Source organism: Malus domestica, chromosome 16 (assembly GCF_042453785.1).
Source record: "Malus domestica chromosome 16, GDT2T_hap1".
In the NCBI taxonomy this organism is placed as follows: Eukaryota; Viridiplantae; Streptophyta; class Magnoliopsida; order Rosales; family Rosaceae; genus Malus; species Malus domestica.
In genome coordinates, this window is record NC_091676.1 from 38,513,764 (window position 1) to 38,529,921 (window position 16,158).

The window sequence follows — 16,158 nt, forward strand, 5'->3', positions numbered from 1 at the left end:
TTGTAAGGTGTGTGTTATGTCATCCATTGTGCCTTTATTTATAGTAGGAAAGGTAAATTTCTTGCCCCAATAAGATTACAACTCTAATAGGATTATAATATTTAATCTAAGAGATATGGTAGAATCCCACAAGAATATCCCAAGACATAATATGATTTACATGACCACATTCCTAAACAATTACGATTGCAACACTTTTAAATTCATCGATATTTTTACACTAACAGGTGAGAGGAATAAATTGATTGCAAACTATTTGTTTACTTATATATTAACGTACATCAAAAGTTGAAATAATAAAAAGTAGATCCGATAAATACAATAGTAGGAAAACAATTAAGGGGTGCAAATTTGGATTAGGTAAAACGAGGTTGGGAATGCTAGTTAGTACTAGCATGGTGGTTATAATGTGGTGAAGAGTATGATTCCTGATCATGTCGTCTCCCATTGGCCCTTCTAGTTTTTGGGTTTCTGATCCTTAATGTCGTTTATCTTTTCCAGAACTATCAAAACCTCTTGCATGGATGGTCTGATTTTAGGATCAGGTTCTAGGCATTTCAAAATAAGCTCAGCTGCTTGGCAGGCACCTTTTAAGGGGTATTCATCTCCAAGCCCTGGGTCCATTATCTTCTTCAGCTCCTTTTTCTTGTGAAGCAACGGACTCACCCAGTCTACCAAACTGTGCTCGCGAGATGGCCGATTACTGTCAAGTGCCCGTAATCCCGTTAGCATCTCCAGCAATACAACGCCGAAACCGTACACATCGCTCTTTACGTACAAGTGCCCTGCATGCATGCACGTTTAGTGGTTGGAAAATCTTCACCAAAGTCTGAATATATCTTTAACACTATGTTTGGATAAAAAAATTTAAAATTACTAAAGAATTTTAAAATAACAGAAATTAAAATGATGGAATTTTATTTTCTAGAATTTGTGGATTTTCTTGTTTGGTTAACTTAAAAGAACAATGGAATTAAATATGGAATTTGTTACTTTTAATTGTAGCTAGTCATCAACTAAGGTAATTAACGTACACAATCTTGAATTAAATATTTTGGAATTTGAATACTTTTATATACTTTTGAATGTTTCATCTGGAATTAATCTACTCGTTTATATACTTTTATTCAGGAAATTGTCAAATTGGGAGATATTTAAGTAATGTTAATTAAGGTATAGGTTGACAATGTGGTGACATATACATACCGAGGGGGTTAGAGTCCGATATAAAAATATATATATAGTAGCTTAAAAAATAAATTGGAAGTCATGTCACCAAATGCAAGAATCATTCTTGGCCATAAGTGCAAGAAGAAAGAGACCACCATCACCAAAGTCTGAATATATTTTAACACTATGTTTGGAAGAAAAAAAATTAAGATTACTAAGAAATTTTAAAATAATATAAATTAAAATGATGGAATTTTATTTTCTGGAATTTGTGGATTTTCTTATTTGGTTAACTTAAAAGAACAATGGAATTGAATACGGAATTTGTTATTTTTAAACTTTCAATTATAGAAACTGGGAAATGACATATATTTACATGAAATTTAAACTTAGGAATTGGAGGTCCCAAATTCCAAGTTTTTTTCCACGCAGAAATTCTAAATTTTTATATTTATAAATCCAAACAAGAAAATTAGTGTACGCCAATTTATAAATTCTGACTTTTATCTAAATTTTAAATTTATTATCCTCGTTCAAATATAGTGTAAAAGTATTATTATTATAGCGTGTGGAAATCGTCTATTATTGACCAAGTCCAAAGCCAACATAGAGTTTCTCTCCTTTTCCCGCTGAACCAAAAGAATAAAAAGAACAGTTAAAAAAAAGGAATAAAAAGAAAGGAAAACTAATGAAAAGGGCTTGAAAACTTTAAGTTTTAATGATAAGGACAAAATAAAGGGTAAAGTGAATAGTACTAGATTTGACTTTTTAGTGTAAAAATGTGGTTTTTCATTAAAGTGAACAGTACCGTGGGCTTTTCGTTAAAACTCCCTAAAAAGAAAGCCACTACTTAAACATCAATAGGTCCGAGTAAAGCTGGGTCTAGTAACAAAAAACGTGATTTTGAAATTTGATGTGATCGATCAAACAATTGATTATCTAATTTAACCCATTGGTTTTGGATTTAGTGTTATTCTCCTCCCGAAATTTTGAAAAGATTCCAAGTTGGAATTTGTTGGAGGTAGGCTACAGTTCATATAATTAAACTCCAAAATAATAACAACACTCAATGATAACTAAGAAAAAGTTGTATGATTGATCTATCTTCATGTGAATCTATTTTGTTAAGAGAATAAGGCTTGTCAACTTTTTGCTTCCTTTTTTTTAATTTTGCCCTCACTTTTGAATACACAATGTTGACATGAAGAGGGCAAAATAATAATTTTGTACCTTTTAACAAAATGACAATCATATCCTCATTTTTCCTATTTTGCTCACTTTTGATACATAATATTTACATAATGAGGGCAAAATAGTAATTTTGTATCAAAATATTTACATAAGATAAAAATATGTACTTATTTAGAGAAATTGTCCCATCATCATTTTTTTATATAGGTAAGTGAAATCATGATGTTTTTTTAGATATGAATGAACTGAAGCAGTTACACTTGAAGATAACGTAAGAGGAGGTGGGCGGTTGTTCACACACACAAAGTATGTGCTCTTTGCGAATATATATAAATAAGAAGACTATATCCAACTGTTAAGATAATAATTATATTAAATATATATAAACTTTGTCACTTAATACTACAATCTAGTGGTATTCTTCTTTACATGTAAGTGAGAAGTCTTAGGTTTGATTATCGCCAAAGACAAATTTAAACAACATTATTGCTAGCCCATTGTGAGGCTTGGCCTACCCCCTCTCTCATAGTGTAAATAATATCGTTTGTTAAAAAAAAAATAGCGAGGAAGGCAAGTAGTGTAGATCCCAAAGACCAAACCATACCATTATATATATAATAATATAAATATGTTTTACATATATTTTACTAGTCTAATTGTGTATAATTGCATACAGGCCCTTTATACAAAGGGATTTCCATTTTTTGAAAAAAAATGGGGATTAGGTGTCGGGCCCACTCTACATCGAATTTCAACGATCCAAACCGTTTATTTTGTTAATCTCAATTCATAGATTATCCTTGGAAAAATTCAATTCAATCGGAAACCATATGTCTATTTAACTATCAAGATCAAATTTCATTATTTTTTATATAACAAAGTATTCGTTCATTTCTTTAAACTCAATTAGATGTCTTAAATATTTATGATTTGGCTAATATTTTGCAAGGATGATCTTTGAGGTATAACTTGAAAAATGAACGGTTCGAATTGTTAAAATTTGATGTGATGTGGATCCCACAACTAATCCCTATTTTTATATAAAATAAGGAGAGAAAAAATAGGCATCCTTTCTCTTAAAGTCTTTCTAATTGCATATATGAACCTCTTGTTGACTTTATCAATTCCACGTGGTATCTCAATGTGATATTGGCTAAATATGAAAGTGGGAATTTTTTATTGTTTGTGCAAATCAAATAGCTTCTAGAGGCCGTGCTTCCTTACGAAATTCTAATGTCTCATTTGTCAGCTCAGACTGTACTGACTATATCTGTCAGATATGATAAATAGTCACCGGACAGTACTGACTAAATTAGTCGGGCGTTTGGTGCAGTATCGGATTAATGACCGTATTATTTATATAGTGTTTGGTATTATATCGGATAAGAGGAAACTTAAAATAAAATTAAACTTAAAAAAAAAAATGAAACCCATATCTCTCCGCCGCACCCCCAAACTCCCTCCCTCTCTCCCTTCTTGTTCCCCGACTACAGAACAGAACAATCCCAAATAATGAAACCCAGATCTCTCCGTCGCACCCCCAAACTCCTTCCCTCTCTCCCTTCTTCTTCCTCGACTACAGAACAGAAGAATCCCAAATAATGAAACCCAGATCTCTCCGCCGCACCCCCAAACTCCTTCCCTCTCTCTCTTCTTCTTCTCTTTCCCCGACTGCAAAAGATTCACTAGCCTGGGCTCAGCCTTGGCCTCTGACAATTTCTGGAAGGGCTCCCTTCGGGGTAAAGCCCTGCAATTCTAAGTCCAAATTTCTTGCTACCTTCACAATCTCCTGATTCAAAGTTCCCAGGTTCCTCACCTGTTAGTTGCAGGCGATGGTAGAAGGAGCGGAGAGCGAGAGTGAGAACGAGCGGAAGTTCCCAGGTTCCTCACCTGCCAGTTGCAGGCGATGGCAGAAGGAGCGGAGAGCGAGAGTGAGAAGGAGCGGAGAGCGAGAACGAGCAAGAGGCCGACTAAGTTATACGGAGAAATTGGACGGGATTAGGAAGCAGGTATACACAGGGTAAAAAAGGTGGGCCCGGATTATTTAATCCGGTGCTTATTTAATCCCAACGGCACCAAACACCGTACACCGTATTATTATTACTATCCGGTATTTTATACGGTGTGCCAAACAGGGCCTAAGTTTTCTTTTAGGAGAGTAACGTAAGTAATTTGAAGGTTTTTATTTAACAAAAGTAATTTTAAGTTAACACGAAAATTATTATGTGCTTTTTTTGGCTAACTATTATTATGTGCTTGGATACACTAACTATGGAGAATTTTTTAGTGTGTCCAAGGTAATGTATTACTACATGTTATAACACAAATAGACAACAACAATAGTGAAGAAAAATCTACCTCACCCAAATTCTAACAAGTCTATAATCAATAATGAATCTATGACATGATGTAAAGGTAATTGGAACCAAAACACATAATTGAATTTTGATTACGTCATACTTCAATGTTTACCGTATATTGGAGAATGAAAAAGTTGGTGGGACCCATGCAAAGTTCGAAATCCAACTCCAAAATGGGAAGAATTGAATTCCTTACATTTAGGTGATATTTGAATTTCTCATTGTTGGGGAATCCGAAATGGATCTTTCCCTCCCATTATACCATCACTTATTTATAAAATTCCAAAATTGCCATTCGCATTAAGCCAACACCACTAACCGCTGCCCAATTTATGAAAAAATTTTATTCTTGCTAAATAAAATTAAAAAATTAAATTTTAGTGCGTTTAATATTTAGTGAATAGAAGCATCTAACCCTTTTTTTCTTTCTATTAGTTAGTATATAAAATTCAACAAGAATATTGATTTTCAGAATTAGTAAATAGTTTATATGTAATTTATACCAATTTTATTCTGATTACAGAAGGTTTTTTTTTTTTTTTAATAAACAACTTCAACATGAATCCAATTTCGACTCCTCATCAGTTCAATTTCTCTTCAAAGTTCCTTCCATTTTAATTACGGATTGGTAAACGAGCTATTAGAGTGAAGAGTTTTTTATTTTATTTTTTTAATTTTTTAATTTTTTTAAAATTTTTTATGAACAGAATGAAGAGTTTAGAGCCAACAAGATCCTCTCCGGATCTTTTTTGAGATCCGTGAATCGTGTCCGTTCATTGTACATCATGTGGTTAGTTTTTGTTAGGTACTGTTTATGTTTAATTTTAAATAAAAATATGTAAAATGATTTCTGACTGTATGATGTACGATAAACGGACACGATTTACAGATCCTGGGTTCCTCATAAAGAGGATCCAGTGAGGATCTGGATTCGAGTTTAGAGTTCTATATTTGGGCTATACATATTAATGATTGGACGCATGTTGTCACTATTTATGTGGATTGGTAACTACATGGGAACTACTTTTATTGTATTTTCAAAATAATCAGCTGTATAAAGAAATAGTTAAATGTTTGGTCAAGTTAATTATAATTTGGTGGAGGACTTGGCAGCAATGTCCAAATAAAACACCACAATAAAACGTTGAAGTTTACATAATAGATTATAAGGTAGAATGAGTTAAAATAAAGAAAGAAAAATTTGGCGAGTTGTTATTTGCATTTAATAAAAGCTATCACGCATTCCAGTGTAAACATAAGGAAAAACTTTCAATGAGCAGAGTGCAAGAAAATATTTTCAGTTTATTCAAAAATGCATTTGTGTTAAAAATTATGTTTACCAGTTGCGACATATTCTGGAGCTGCGTATCCGTAAGTTCCAATAATACGTGTGGTTACGTGGGAGTTTCCATTCATAGGCCCCATCTTTACCAGTCCAAAATCTGAAAGTTTCGCATTGTAGGCCTAGAAAACAAAATTTCCATGAAAAAAAGTCAATAAAAAGGAAAAGAAGGACAACAAAAAAATCAAGGGTGTTTACAAATGTCAATTTCAAAATTTATGTTTCATTCTATATACACGTACCGGATCCAGCAAAATATTGGAGGCCTTAAAGTCACGGTAAATGACTTTTTCTGAGTTGTGCAGATAAGCAAGGCCTCGTGCAGCTCCAATTGCTATCTTTAGTCTTATTTCCCATGGAAGTGGTTCTTGACCTTCTGTACAATTATCATTCTCTTGTTAATTTGTTTTGTTAATTTGTTATGAGTAATGCTAGAGAGATTAAAATTGTAGATAAAGTTTTGAAAATTAAAGGACATGGAAGTTGATGATTGATTTATTACTTATACGCTGATAAACATGGTTATTTTTATTAGTAGCACATCATTCAGTTTGCAAATTTAGTTTGCAAATTTGATTTTCCTAGAGCATTACTGCCTACTTTTTGACTTTCCATACGAAGAATGAGTAGACCAAAAAAGACATGCATGTAATTACAGCATTTTAACTAGTAAATGTGTAGGATAATGCTAGCGATACCAACTATTTAGACTAAATTTTGTAAATTATATGATGTGGTTATTGATTATTAAATTATTATTTAAGTATTAATTAACGTACTTATTTCATATTTTTAACACATCATATGGTTGGCTATATATATATTAATCTTACTTCTGAAAAGGTGGTTTTCCAAGCTGCCTTTCTGCATATATTCGTAGACGAGAAGGAATTGGTTTTCTTCACAGCAATGTCCCAGCAGCCTAACGAGGTTTGGATGACGACACTTCCCCAAGAAATTCACCTCCGCCTGCATATATATATACCAACTTAACTATTTATCAGTCTCTGCTAATAATTTATATATTTTCATGCAAATGCTAATATATATTTTGTGTTTATGAATGGAAGACCAAGACCAAAGCTAATAATGATTCATCACCCACTAGTACTACAGCTACCTTAAAAATTGAAGTATGCAATCACGGAAGCCATACGTGCTCGATCCACTATATACATTACCCCTTTTTTTGTGATTGGAATCACTTTTTCTATGTTAGCTAGAGGGGTTTGATAACCATTTTATTTTTATTTTATTTTTTTAAAATTGAAAATTTGTTTGTAATTGTTTTTAACAGAGAACTGAAAATTTTGTAAGTTTTCAAAATTCGGTTTGATTTTAATTTTCAGATATTTTTTTTAAATGAAAATAATTGCCAAACAAATTTCCAAAACTTAAAATTGAAATGATTTTAGTAACAATGACATCATGTGCCTAATGGTTCAGGCCATGTCTACCATGAAGAGAAACAATTAACTCAAATGTATGGTGCCTGCCATATGCTTAATTAAGCCATACTAAATAATACTAAGCATATGATCATGTCAAGTTACACACACACACACACACACATATATATATAATATTAAAATCATACAAATTAATTTTACTCGGCCGGCAAAAGTAAGCGTTTAGCTAGTATCCAAAAATATTGTGTATATAAATATGTGCATTAGTAACTTCAAAAAAAGTGGGCATTATATTACTATCTATCGTTACACCCTAGCTAAATAAAAAAGTAAAATAAAATTACTTGCCTGCCATTCTTGGTGACCTTGATAGCTATCTGAGCTGGACTTCTTGACTGCGACGGCCAAGCCGACGCCTCCCTTTGATGGGGCATACGTTGAGGCATCGACCCAGCCCTTGAAAACCCTTCCGAAACCTCCCTCTCCTAGTATTGTATCTGGTCGGAAATTTTGAGTACACTTCTTCAGCTCTGCTAACGTGAACTCTTTCAACTTTGGTATACTTTCGATTGGAGCAGCTGTAGCTGCCGCATCAGGAGGAGGAGGAGCCACACCTCCAGCTGCTTCAGCATAATTATTTCTGCTGATGGTTTTGCTTAATATCACTTGTGCCTTGCTTTCACTTCTCTCCGTTGTTCCACCAGTATTTCTTTTGCCACTAATATTCCTTGCAACTTTTGTGGTGCTGGTCACACTTTTTCCAACGAATCCATTTTTCTTGTTATCGTATCTCGATGCTACTGCAAATATATATATATATATATATATATATATGTTTATAAACGTGCATGTAAATAAATCCTATTAAATAAATTCGCGTTAATAAGCACTTAAAGTGGAAACCAAACAACTCTTCCTGGCAACCAAACATAAAACGAGGAAAGAAGCAATTGAAGAATTACTTTGGAGGGGAATATTAGCAGTAAATATGCATGCGCGCGCGCACACACACACATACAGATACCTGAGGTAGGCAGCTTGGTTGTAGATGATGGGCTATGATTAGTCACTGGAGATCCGTAACAGTTTCCCATGGCGAGCGAGTTATCGACTGATAATTACTCTCGATCTCTCTGATCGAAGGCACGTTGACCTTCAAGTGTACCCAGCTAGAGGAGGTAGCTACTTAATTTGATCCAGATATATGTTGATGCGGTCGTCTGGTGTCTGTCTCCAATTCCTGGAAAGAGTGGGAGAAGCAACAAAGAAATAGTCAAAGCAAGAAAAGACTGGCTACCTATATACGTAATATGTACGTATGTGGGACTTTTTCCTTTGGACTTTTTCCTCTGGACTTTTGCACACACACAGAGACAGATGCGTTAATATTTTTATACACAACGAATATTATTTACACAGTATTGAGGGAGAAAAGGTAATATATTTTTCTTAAAAATTGGAATGAAAGCTCAGGCTATTAGAGAATTAAGACCACATGATAAACTGGTGGAATTATACGTGAGGCAGGTCAATGGCAGAGTCACGCAGACCAATCACTGTACCTCAATTTCTTCATTCATTGGGCCGGTTGTCGATCGGGATTAATCAACAATGTCTACAATATCTAATGAGTGGAGATACACTTATTACATTTTTTTTTTTTATATCTGATATGGTCATATAAAATTAGGGGTGGAAAAAGATACCGAATATTCCAAACTAAACCGAAAAAATCCCGAAACTGAATAAAAAAAATACCAAACCGAAAATCCCGAAAATTTCGGTACCCAATACCGAACCGATCCCGAAATTTCAGTACGAGAATCGGTCTCACATTTTCATTCTTTCGATAATCCCGAACTAAACCGAAATAAAAAATATATATATAATTTAATTTTAAATATATATTTGGAATTGTAACAACCATCGGATTTGATTGAGATTTAATCTTAATCGTTGAATAAAAATCAAACCCTTAGAACTCAGTCACTCTCTCTCTCCGTCTCTCGACTCGACCTCACCTCAAACCTTACCTCATCACCCTCCTCCCTGATTTCTCTCTCTGTCTTCGAATCTGGCCACACCCACATCACATAAATAACTCACCTATCTCTTGACTGACCTATCACCTCTCTAATATCTCTCTCTCGACTTCTCATCCCTCATTGTGGAGAAGCCTTCCTTCACGACACAGAGGCAAAGCCACGGCCACCAGTGCCGCTCACCTCTCTGATCTCTCTCTTCGACTTCTTCATCCAGATTCCAGTGCACTGTGCACCGATTCTTCCCCAAATTAGGTAAATTTTGGAATTAATTTAGGGTTGGAATTTAATTTAGGGTTCGAATTCTAGATTAAGGTTTGTGAACTTTAGCACTTAGAAGATACTGATATAGAGGTTGATGATTTATGATTTATACAATTAGCCTTTACCAAGCAGAGTAAAGAAAGAGATCGTTGAAACTTGAACCTGAGTTTAAAGATTTGGTATGTCACAAATCATCTCTCAAACTCAACTTTTTTTGGTCCATTATTTGATTTAGCTTCTTGTTTGGTTATGGGAAATTAAGATTTGATGTTAATGCTGATTATATATTCAGATGTGGAGAAGGATATTTCAAATTGTATATATGATATATGTTCGATAATTACATCGAAAAATTAAGAAGAATTCTTGCATTTTTGTTGCTGATGTGGTTGAATTAGCATTGAAAAAAATTGTGCTTGGGTGAATTGGAGCCCTAGATTTTGTTATTTTGCGTAATAGTTGTGCTGAGTTTGTGTTGCCAAGTTCGTGTTTTGAGGGTCATGAAGTAGAAGATATGTAATGGGAGTTAAGCGGTTTAGTGTAATCCAATTGATGTTGCATTATGCTTAAACAATGATGTACACGACTCCGATGTTTTGATTCTTGGAAGTTGAAACTTTTGCTAAAACTTCTAATGTTTTATGGTATCTTTATTGAAAATTTTAGTGCTAGTAGGTAATTGAAAACTGGTATACGTTATATGTTTGATAATATGTTCTTGGATAGATTTTTTCTCTCCCTTCCTTCTTGTTTGCATAATCGCATTTGAAATTCTCTAGCTTATGAGTCTTCATTGTTTATTATGTGGGTAGAGCAATTGGTGGCTCAAAATAGATTGCATTGGCTTTTGGGTCTTCATTGTTTATTATGTGGGTATGAAGTTAAAGGCTCAAAATAGATTGCATTGGTGGCTCAAAATAGATTGCACAAACACACATATGACATATTTGTATGTATGACAGATTGGTATTAACGAAATTGGGCTGAAAATTTCAATATAAAAGGCTAAATTTTAGCCCAAAAGCCCAATATGTCAAGTTTCAGCCCAAAAGCCCAAAATCAAAATTTAATCCCAATTTGTCCCGAAATCTAGAAACTATTTTGGGATTCTCAAAAATTTGGTTTTGGAGTGGTCTTGAAATTGGGATCCCCAAAAATTTTGGTTTGGGAATTGGGATATGGTTTTCGGTTCGGTATCCCATACCGAACCAGCCCTCTAAAAAATAGAAAATACTTGAAGGAAAATAATTTTCACATTCTTATTTTCACTCATCGCAAACTCAATTCTTTTATGGTTGTTGGATTAAAAAAAATAAAAAAGTAATAAGGCTGTTGTATTTAATATTTAACATTGTGTGATTGTGTGAATTCTTAATAGATTTGGTTTAAGATTCCTATGCAATATAGTAATTTTTTCCTGTAGCATCCCACATCGCCTAGGAGAGTGGATCATGTAAGCCTTATATGTATATTCTCATCTTTACCTAGCATAAGGCATTTTGGGAGCTCATTGCTTCGGGTTCCATCGGAACTCCGAAGTTAAGCGAGTTCACGCGAGAGTAATCCCATGATGGGTGACCCACTGGGAAGTTCTCATGTGAGTTCCTAGAAACAAAATCGTGAGGGCATGGTCGGGGCCCAAAGAGGACAATATCATGCTACGGTGGAGTCGAGCTGGATGTGGTGGGGGCCCAGGTCGAGATGTGACAATTTGATATCAGAGCCAGTTTCTGGCCAGTGTTGTGCTGACGAGGACGTCAGGCCCCTAAAGAGGGGTGGATTGTAACATCTTACATCACCCAGGGGAGTGGATCCTATAAGCCTTATATATATAAATTCCCATCTCTACCTAGCACGAGGCCTTTTGGGAGCTCATTGGTTTCGGGTTTCATCGGAACTTCGAAGATAAGCGAGTTCGTGCAAGACCAATCCCATGATGGGTGAACCATTGGGAAGTTCTTGTGTGAGTTCCTAGAAACAAAACCGTGAGGGCGTGGTCGGGGCCCAAAGCGAACAATATCGTGCTACGGTGAAGTCGAGCTGGGATGTGGTGGGGGCCCGGGCTGGGATGTGACATTTCCTATTAGGCTTAGGGCTGGTTTGGTATTGTTGTGCTTTGAAAAAAAGCTATTGTTAGAATAAGCGACTGTGCTGTGAGAATAAGCGGCTGTGAAATAAATCAGCAGAGTGTTTGGTAAACTTTTTTGTAAAAGTGCTTTTGGAAAAAAAAAGCAGTCTGATTGTGGGTCTTTTCATTAAAGGAGCACTGTAGCTCCGTGTGCTTTGAAAAAAAACCAGTTTTCCAAAGCTGCAAATAGCAGCTTCAGCTTTTTCCTTTGATTTCAGCTTATTCTCACAGCAGCTTCCAAAATAAGTCTTTTTTTTTAGTTTACCAAACACCTAAAACCCTCACAGCATTTTTTCATGGGTGCTTTTTGTTTAAGCACCTCACTCCCAAACCACCCCTTAGTATTATTTGGAGAGTAAATTTCTCTATCCTCATGGTTTACTATGAATAAATGCACTGGCAGAGGGAAATATCATCCTACTATTTCCCTAAACCCTACTCTCTATCCTCTTTCTTTACCGCACCTATCTATCTCTTTAGTAAATTGGCCATAACACGTTATCAAGTATGCTTCTAACACTGCGCTAAGGAATCTGAAGGGTATTTTCTGCTACAAACCAGTTCACAATTCTCATCATGCAATCTAGATTCTTATAAAACACGAACTAAATTGTTAATATTTTCAGCATTGATTGCATGAAACGTTCACCATGATGAATGCCCCAACTTTTACGCATTTCGAATTATAGATTTTGCTTAAATTGTGTTTGCATTATTTATACATATATTATATGGTGAATTGATGAATGTGAAAGTGAAAAAAAAAAAGCAAACAAAAAAAGTTAGGGTTTTGAGCCAAGCTACAACCTGTAGTTGTTTGCATCATTGAGCCAAGCTGATCCACTCAATCCAGAACCAAAATGACACCTTTGGGTGTCATCCCTGATAGAGTTTGTGATTTTATATGGGTTTGTGATTTTTATGAAGTATCAGAGCACGAAATCAAAACAGAAATCAATGAGATTATGATCTCTACTCAGAGAGCATGAAGGAATGAAGGTGCGAAGAAGGTGAAGAGATTTCTCCCTTGGATTCTATTAAGCTATAACTGAATTGATACATCTAGAAGCATAGAGTGGAGGGTGAGATATAGCCATTGAAGGCGCACTCACTCATCCACCTCATACACACTCACGTGCACAACACATGGTCACCTATATGTGAGTTGTTATGCCATGTGGCACACATCTAGCCTATTAGCTTTGATTTAATCTGAGCCCTACATTACAAACTAAGGGTAAGAAACTTGAATCGAAAAGCGGCTGCAAAGCTTAAACATCAACACTCTCCTCTAAGCTGGCAGCTGATTTGACTCCTAGCATCTATCTGAAGTAGTTGAACATCTCCTTTGGTAGGGCCTTAGTCAAGATATCTGCCATTTGTTCTTCAGATTTGCAGTAAACAAGCTTAATCTTCTTCTCTTGTATTGCATCTCTGATGAAGTGAAATTTTCTGCTGATGTGTCTTGTTTTCTGATGAAACATTGGATTCTTGGCAATAGCTATTGTTGAAGTGTTATCACACATTACCACAGTAGGTTCAACCTGTTCTTCCTCGAAATCTTCTAAAACAAACCTCACCCACTTGGCCTGAGATGTTGCTTCAGCAGCACTTACATATTCAGCTTGTGCAGTGGACAATGCCACTGTGTTTTGTTTGATTGATGCCCAAGAGAACACACCCGAGCCAAGACTGAAAGCATACCCTGATATGCTTCTTATGTCATCAACACTCCCAGCCCAGTCACTGTCACAATATCCAATAAGAAGTGCTGTCTTACCTGTTACATATTCAATGCCAAAGTCCATAGTACCTTCAATGTATCTCAGTACTCTTATTGTTGTTCCTATATGCTTCTTAGTTGGACCATGCATGAATCTTGCCAAGAGATTAGCACCAAACATTATGTCTAGTCGAGTGACAGTGAGGTACATAAGGCTTCCCACCAATTTCCTATACTCAGACTCATCTGCAACTTCACTTCCATCATTCTTGCATAGCCTTTCATTTGCTACAAGTGGTGTTCCCACAGATTTACAACCCTTTAGTCCAAATTTCTCCAGCAACTTCATTGCATATTTCTTCTGATGTATGAAGATGCTCTTCTTGGTTTGTACAACTCCCATACCAAGAAAATGGGGCAGCAATCCCAAATTAGTCATCTCATAGTGCTGCATCATGTCATTTTTAAACTTGTCAAGCACTGTGTCACTACTTCCAGTGTACACAATATCATTAACATACACAAAAACAATGAGAATCCCTGAGTTTTTAGTCTAAGTGTATAGGGTGGCTTCACTAGGACTTCTTTTAAATCCAGCCTTGGTGAAGTATGAATCAATTTCATCGTACCAAGCTCTTGGAGCTATCTTAAGGCCATATAATGCCTTGTTTAACTTGTACACTTTATCCTCCTTGCCTTGTATAACAAATCCTTGAGATTGATCAACATAGACCTCCTCATTGAGTACACCATTGAGGAATGCAGACTTTATATCCAACTAAAACAGTTGCCATTCTTTCTGAGTTGCAAGAGCTATTAAAGTCCTTATGGTGTCAAGCCTAGCAACTGGTGCAAAGGTCTCATTGAAGTCAATTCTTGGCTTCTGTGAATAACCTTTTGCAACCAGTCTAACTTTGTTTTTCTGAATGCTTCCATCAAGATTCAGTTTTGTTTTGTATACCCACTTCACACCTATCGCAGGTTTGCTAAATGGTATATCTGCCAGCATCCATGTATTATTCTTTTCAATTATGTCTAGCTTAACTTGCATAGCCTTCATCCAAGACAAATCTAGAGCAGCCTCTTCATAACTCTTAGGTTCCATAATGCAAACATTACACTGTGCAATAACTTCATTCAAGGGTCTCTATTTTTTTGGAGTAAAATCATAGCTCTATGATAGATCAATCTGTGAGCTTAAACGATCAGCATTAGAACTCAAATCTTCCTATGAAATGTCAGAAGTGGTTTCAGGGAGTACAATTTCATCTTGAACTTCTTATCCTTGAGTTGGTTCAGATTCTGCTATATTAGTAGTAATTGATGCATTGGAATATTTTCCAGCACTTTCATTCCAATCCCACCTAGCACTCTCATCAAATACTATATCTCTAAACAGTATAATTTTATTAGTGATAGGATCAAAGACCCTCTATCCTTTTTCGCTGGTTCCATACCCCACAAAAACACATTTGTGACTGTTGCACTCAAGCTTGTGTCTTAGATTTATAGGAACATGAACATAGCATACCAACCCAAAGATCTTCAAGTGTGCAATTCCAGGTTTTCTTCCACTATAGGCTTCAAAAGGAGTCATCTTATCCAAAGCCCTAGTGGGACACCTGTTGAGGAGATATACTGTAGTGTGCATAGCTTCTACCCAAAATTGGTATGGCATGCCTTTTTCATGTAGCATAGTTTTTTCCGTTTCCACCACAGTTATATTCTTTCTTTCAGACACACCATTCTACTGTGGTGTGTATGACATGATTAGTTGCCTTTGAATACCAGAGACATTGCAATAGTCACTGAATTCAGAAGACATGAACTCACCACCTCTAACACTTCTTAGGTACTTGATCTTGTGTCCACACTGCAATTCTGTCATTACTTTGAACCTTTTGAAATACTCAAATGCCTCAGTGTTGGAAGTATGCCCACAAAGCCACTCATTTGATGTAATAGCTTTTGGAATACTTATTGTATTAAACTATTATATGTTTACTGAAGGGCAAAGCTTATTGTTAATCATTATTTATTGTATCATGTGTTTAAGCAATAAGGGAATCCAATGAATGTATTTGATATAAGAGATAAATGATTTAAGTAAGTTAGATTAACGAGACCTTTCTCTTATGTTCATTCCTAAAACGTTCCTAGCCATAGGATTGACAATTGGGCATTGACAATCCGCTAAGGTTAGTATGTGTTATGTCAACTCAAGCGTGAGTATGACTAGTCTCAAGTCATTTAGTGTTGGACACTAAGACAAACACATAGGTGCTCGAAAGAGTGATCGAGTACACTGAACAACGATCAAAAGAGAGTTTGAACATACATGTCATGTAAGAACTCGATAGTTGCAATATGCAAAGTAGTCCTTTGACCTGTGACATCATAGATGTCTAATGGTTAGGTCCTTGATCTTTGATCATGTCAAAGGCATTCCATTGAGAGTGTCCACGGCATTGTTGGGGTCAAGCTATCTAGTCATGTAGGCATATGAATGCACGACAAGGGATCTCTAAC

General features: G+C 35.5%; 1 protein-coding gene across 1 annotated transcript; it reads right to left on the reverse strand.

The window, feature by feature from the left end:
* Nucleotides 1-241: 241 nt before the first annotated feature.
* LOC114821983 (probable serine/threonine-protein kinase PIX13) lies at nucleotides 242-8,728 on the reverse strand. Its single transcript, XM_029095721.2, has 6 exons — nucleotides 8,497-8,728; nucleotides 7,821-8,272; nucleotides 6,897-7,032; nucleotides 6,306-6,439; nucleotides 6,062-6,185; nucleotides 242-785 (listed from the first exon to the last, which is right to left on the reverse strand). Exons 1-6 carry the CDS (start codon nucleotides 8,564-8,566, stop codon nucleotides 457-459), a joined length of 1,245 nt encoding a protein of 414 aa, XP_028951554.1. The 5' UTR covers nucleotides 8,567-8,728; the 3' UTR covers nucleotides 242-456.
* Nucleotides 8,729-16,158: the final 7,430 nt, after the last annotated feature.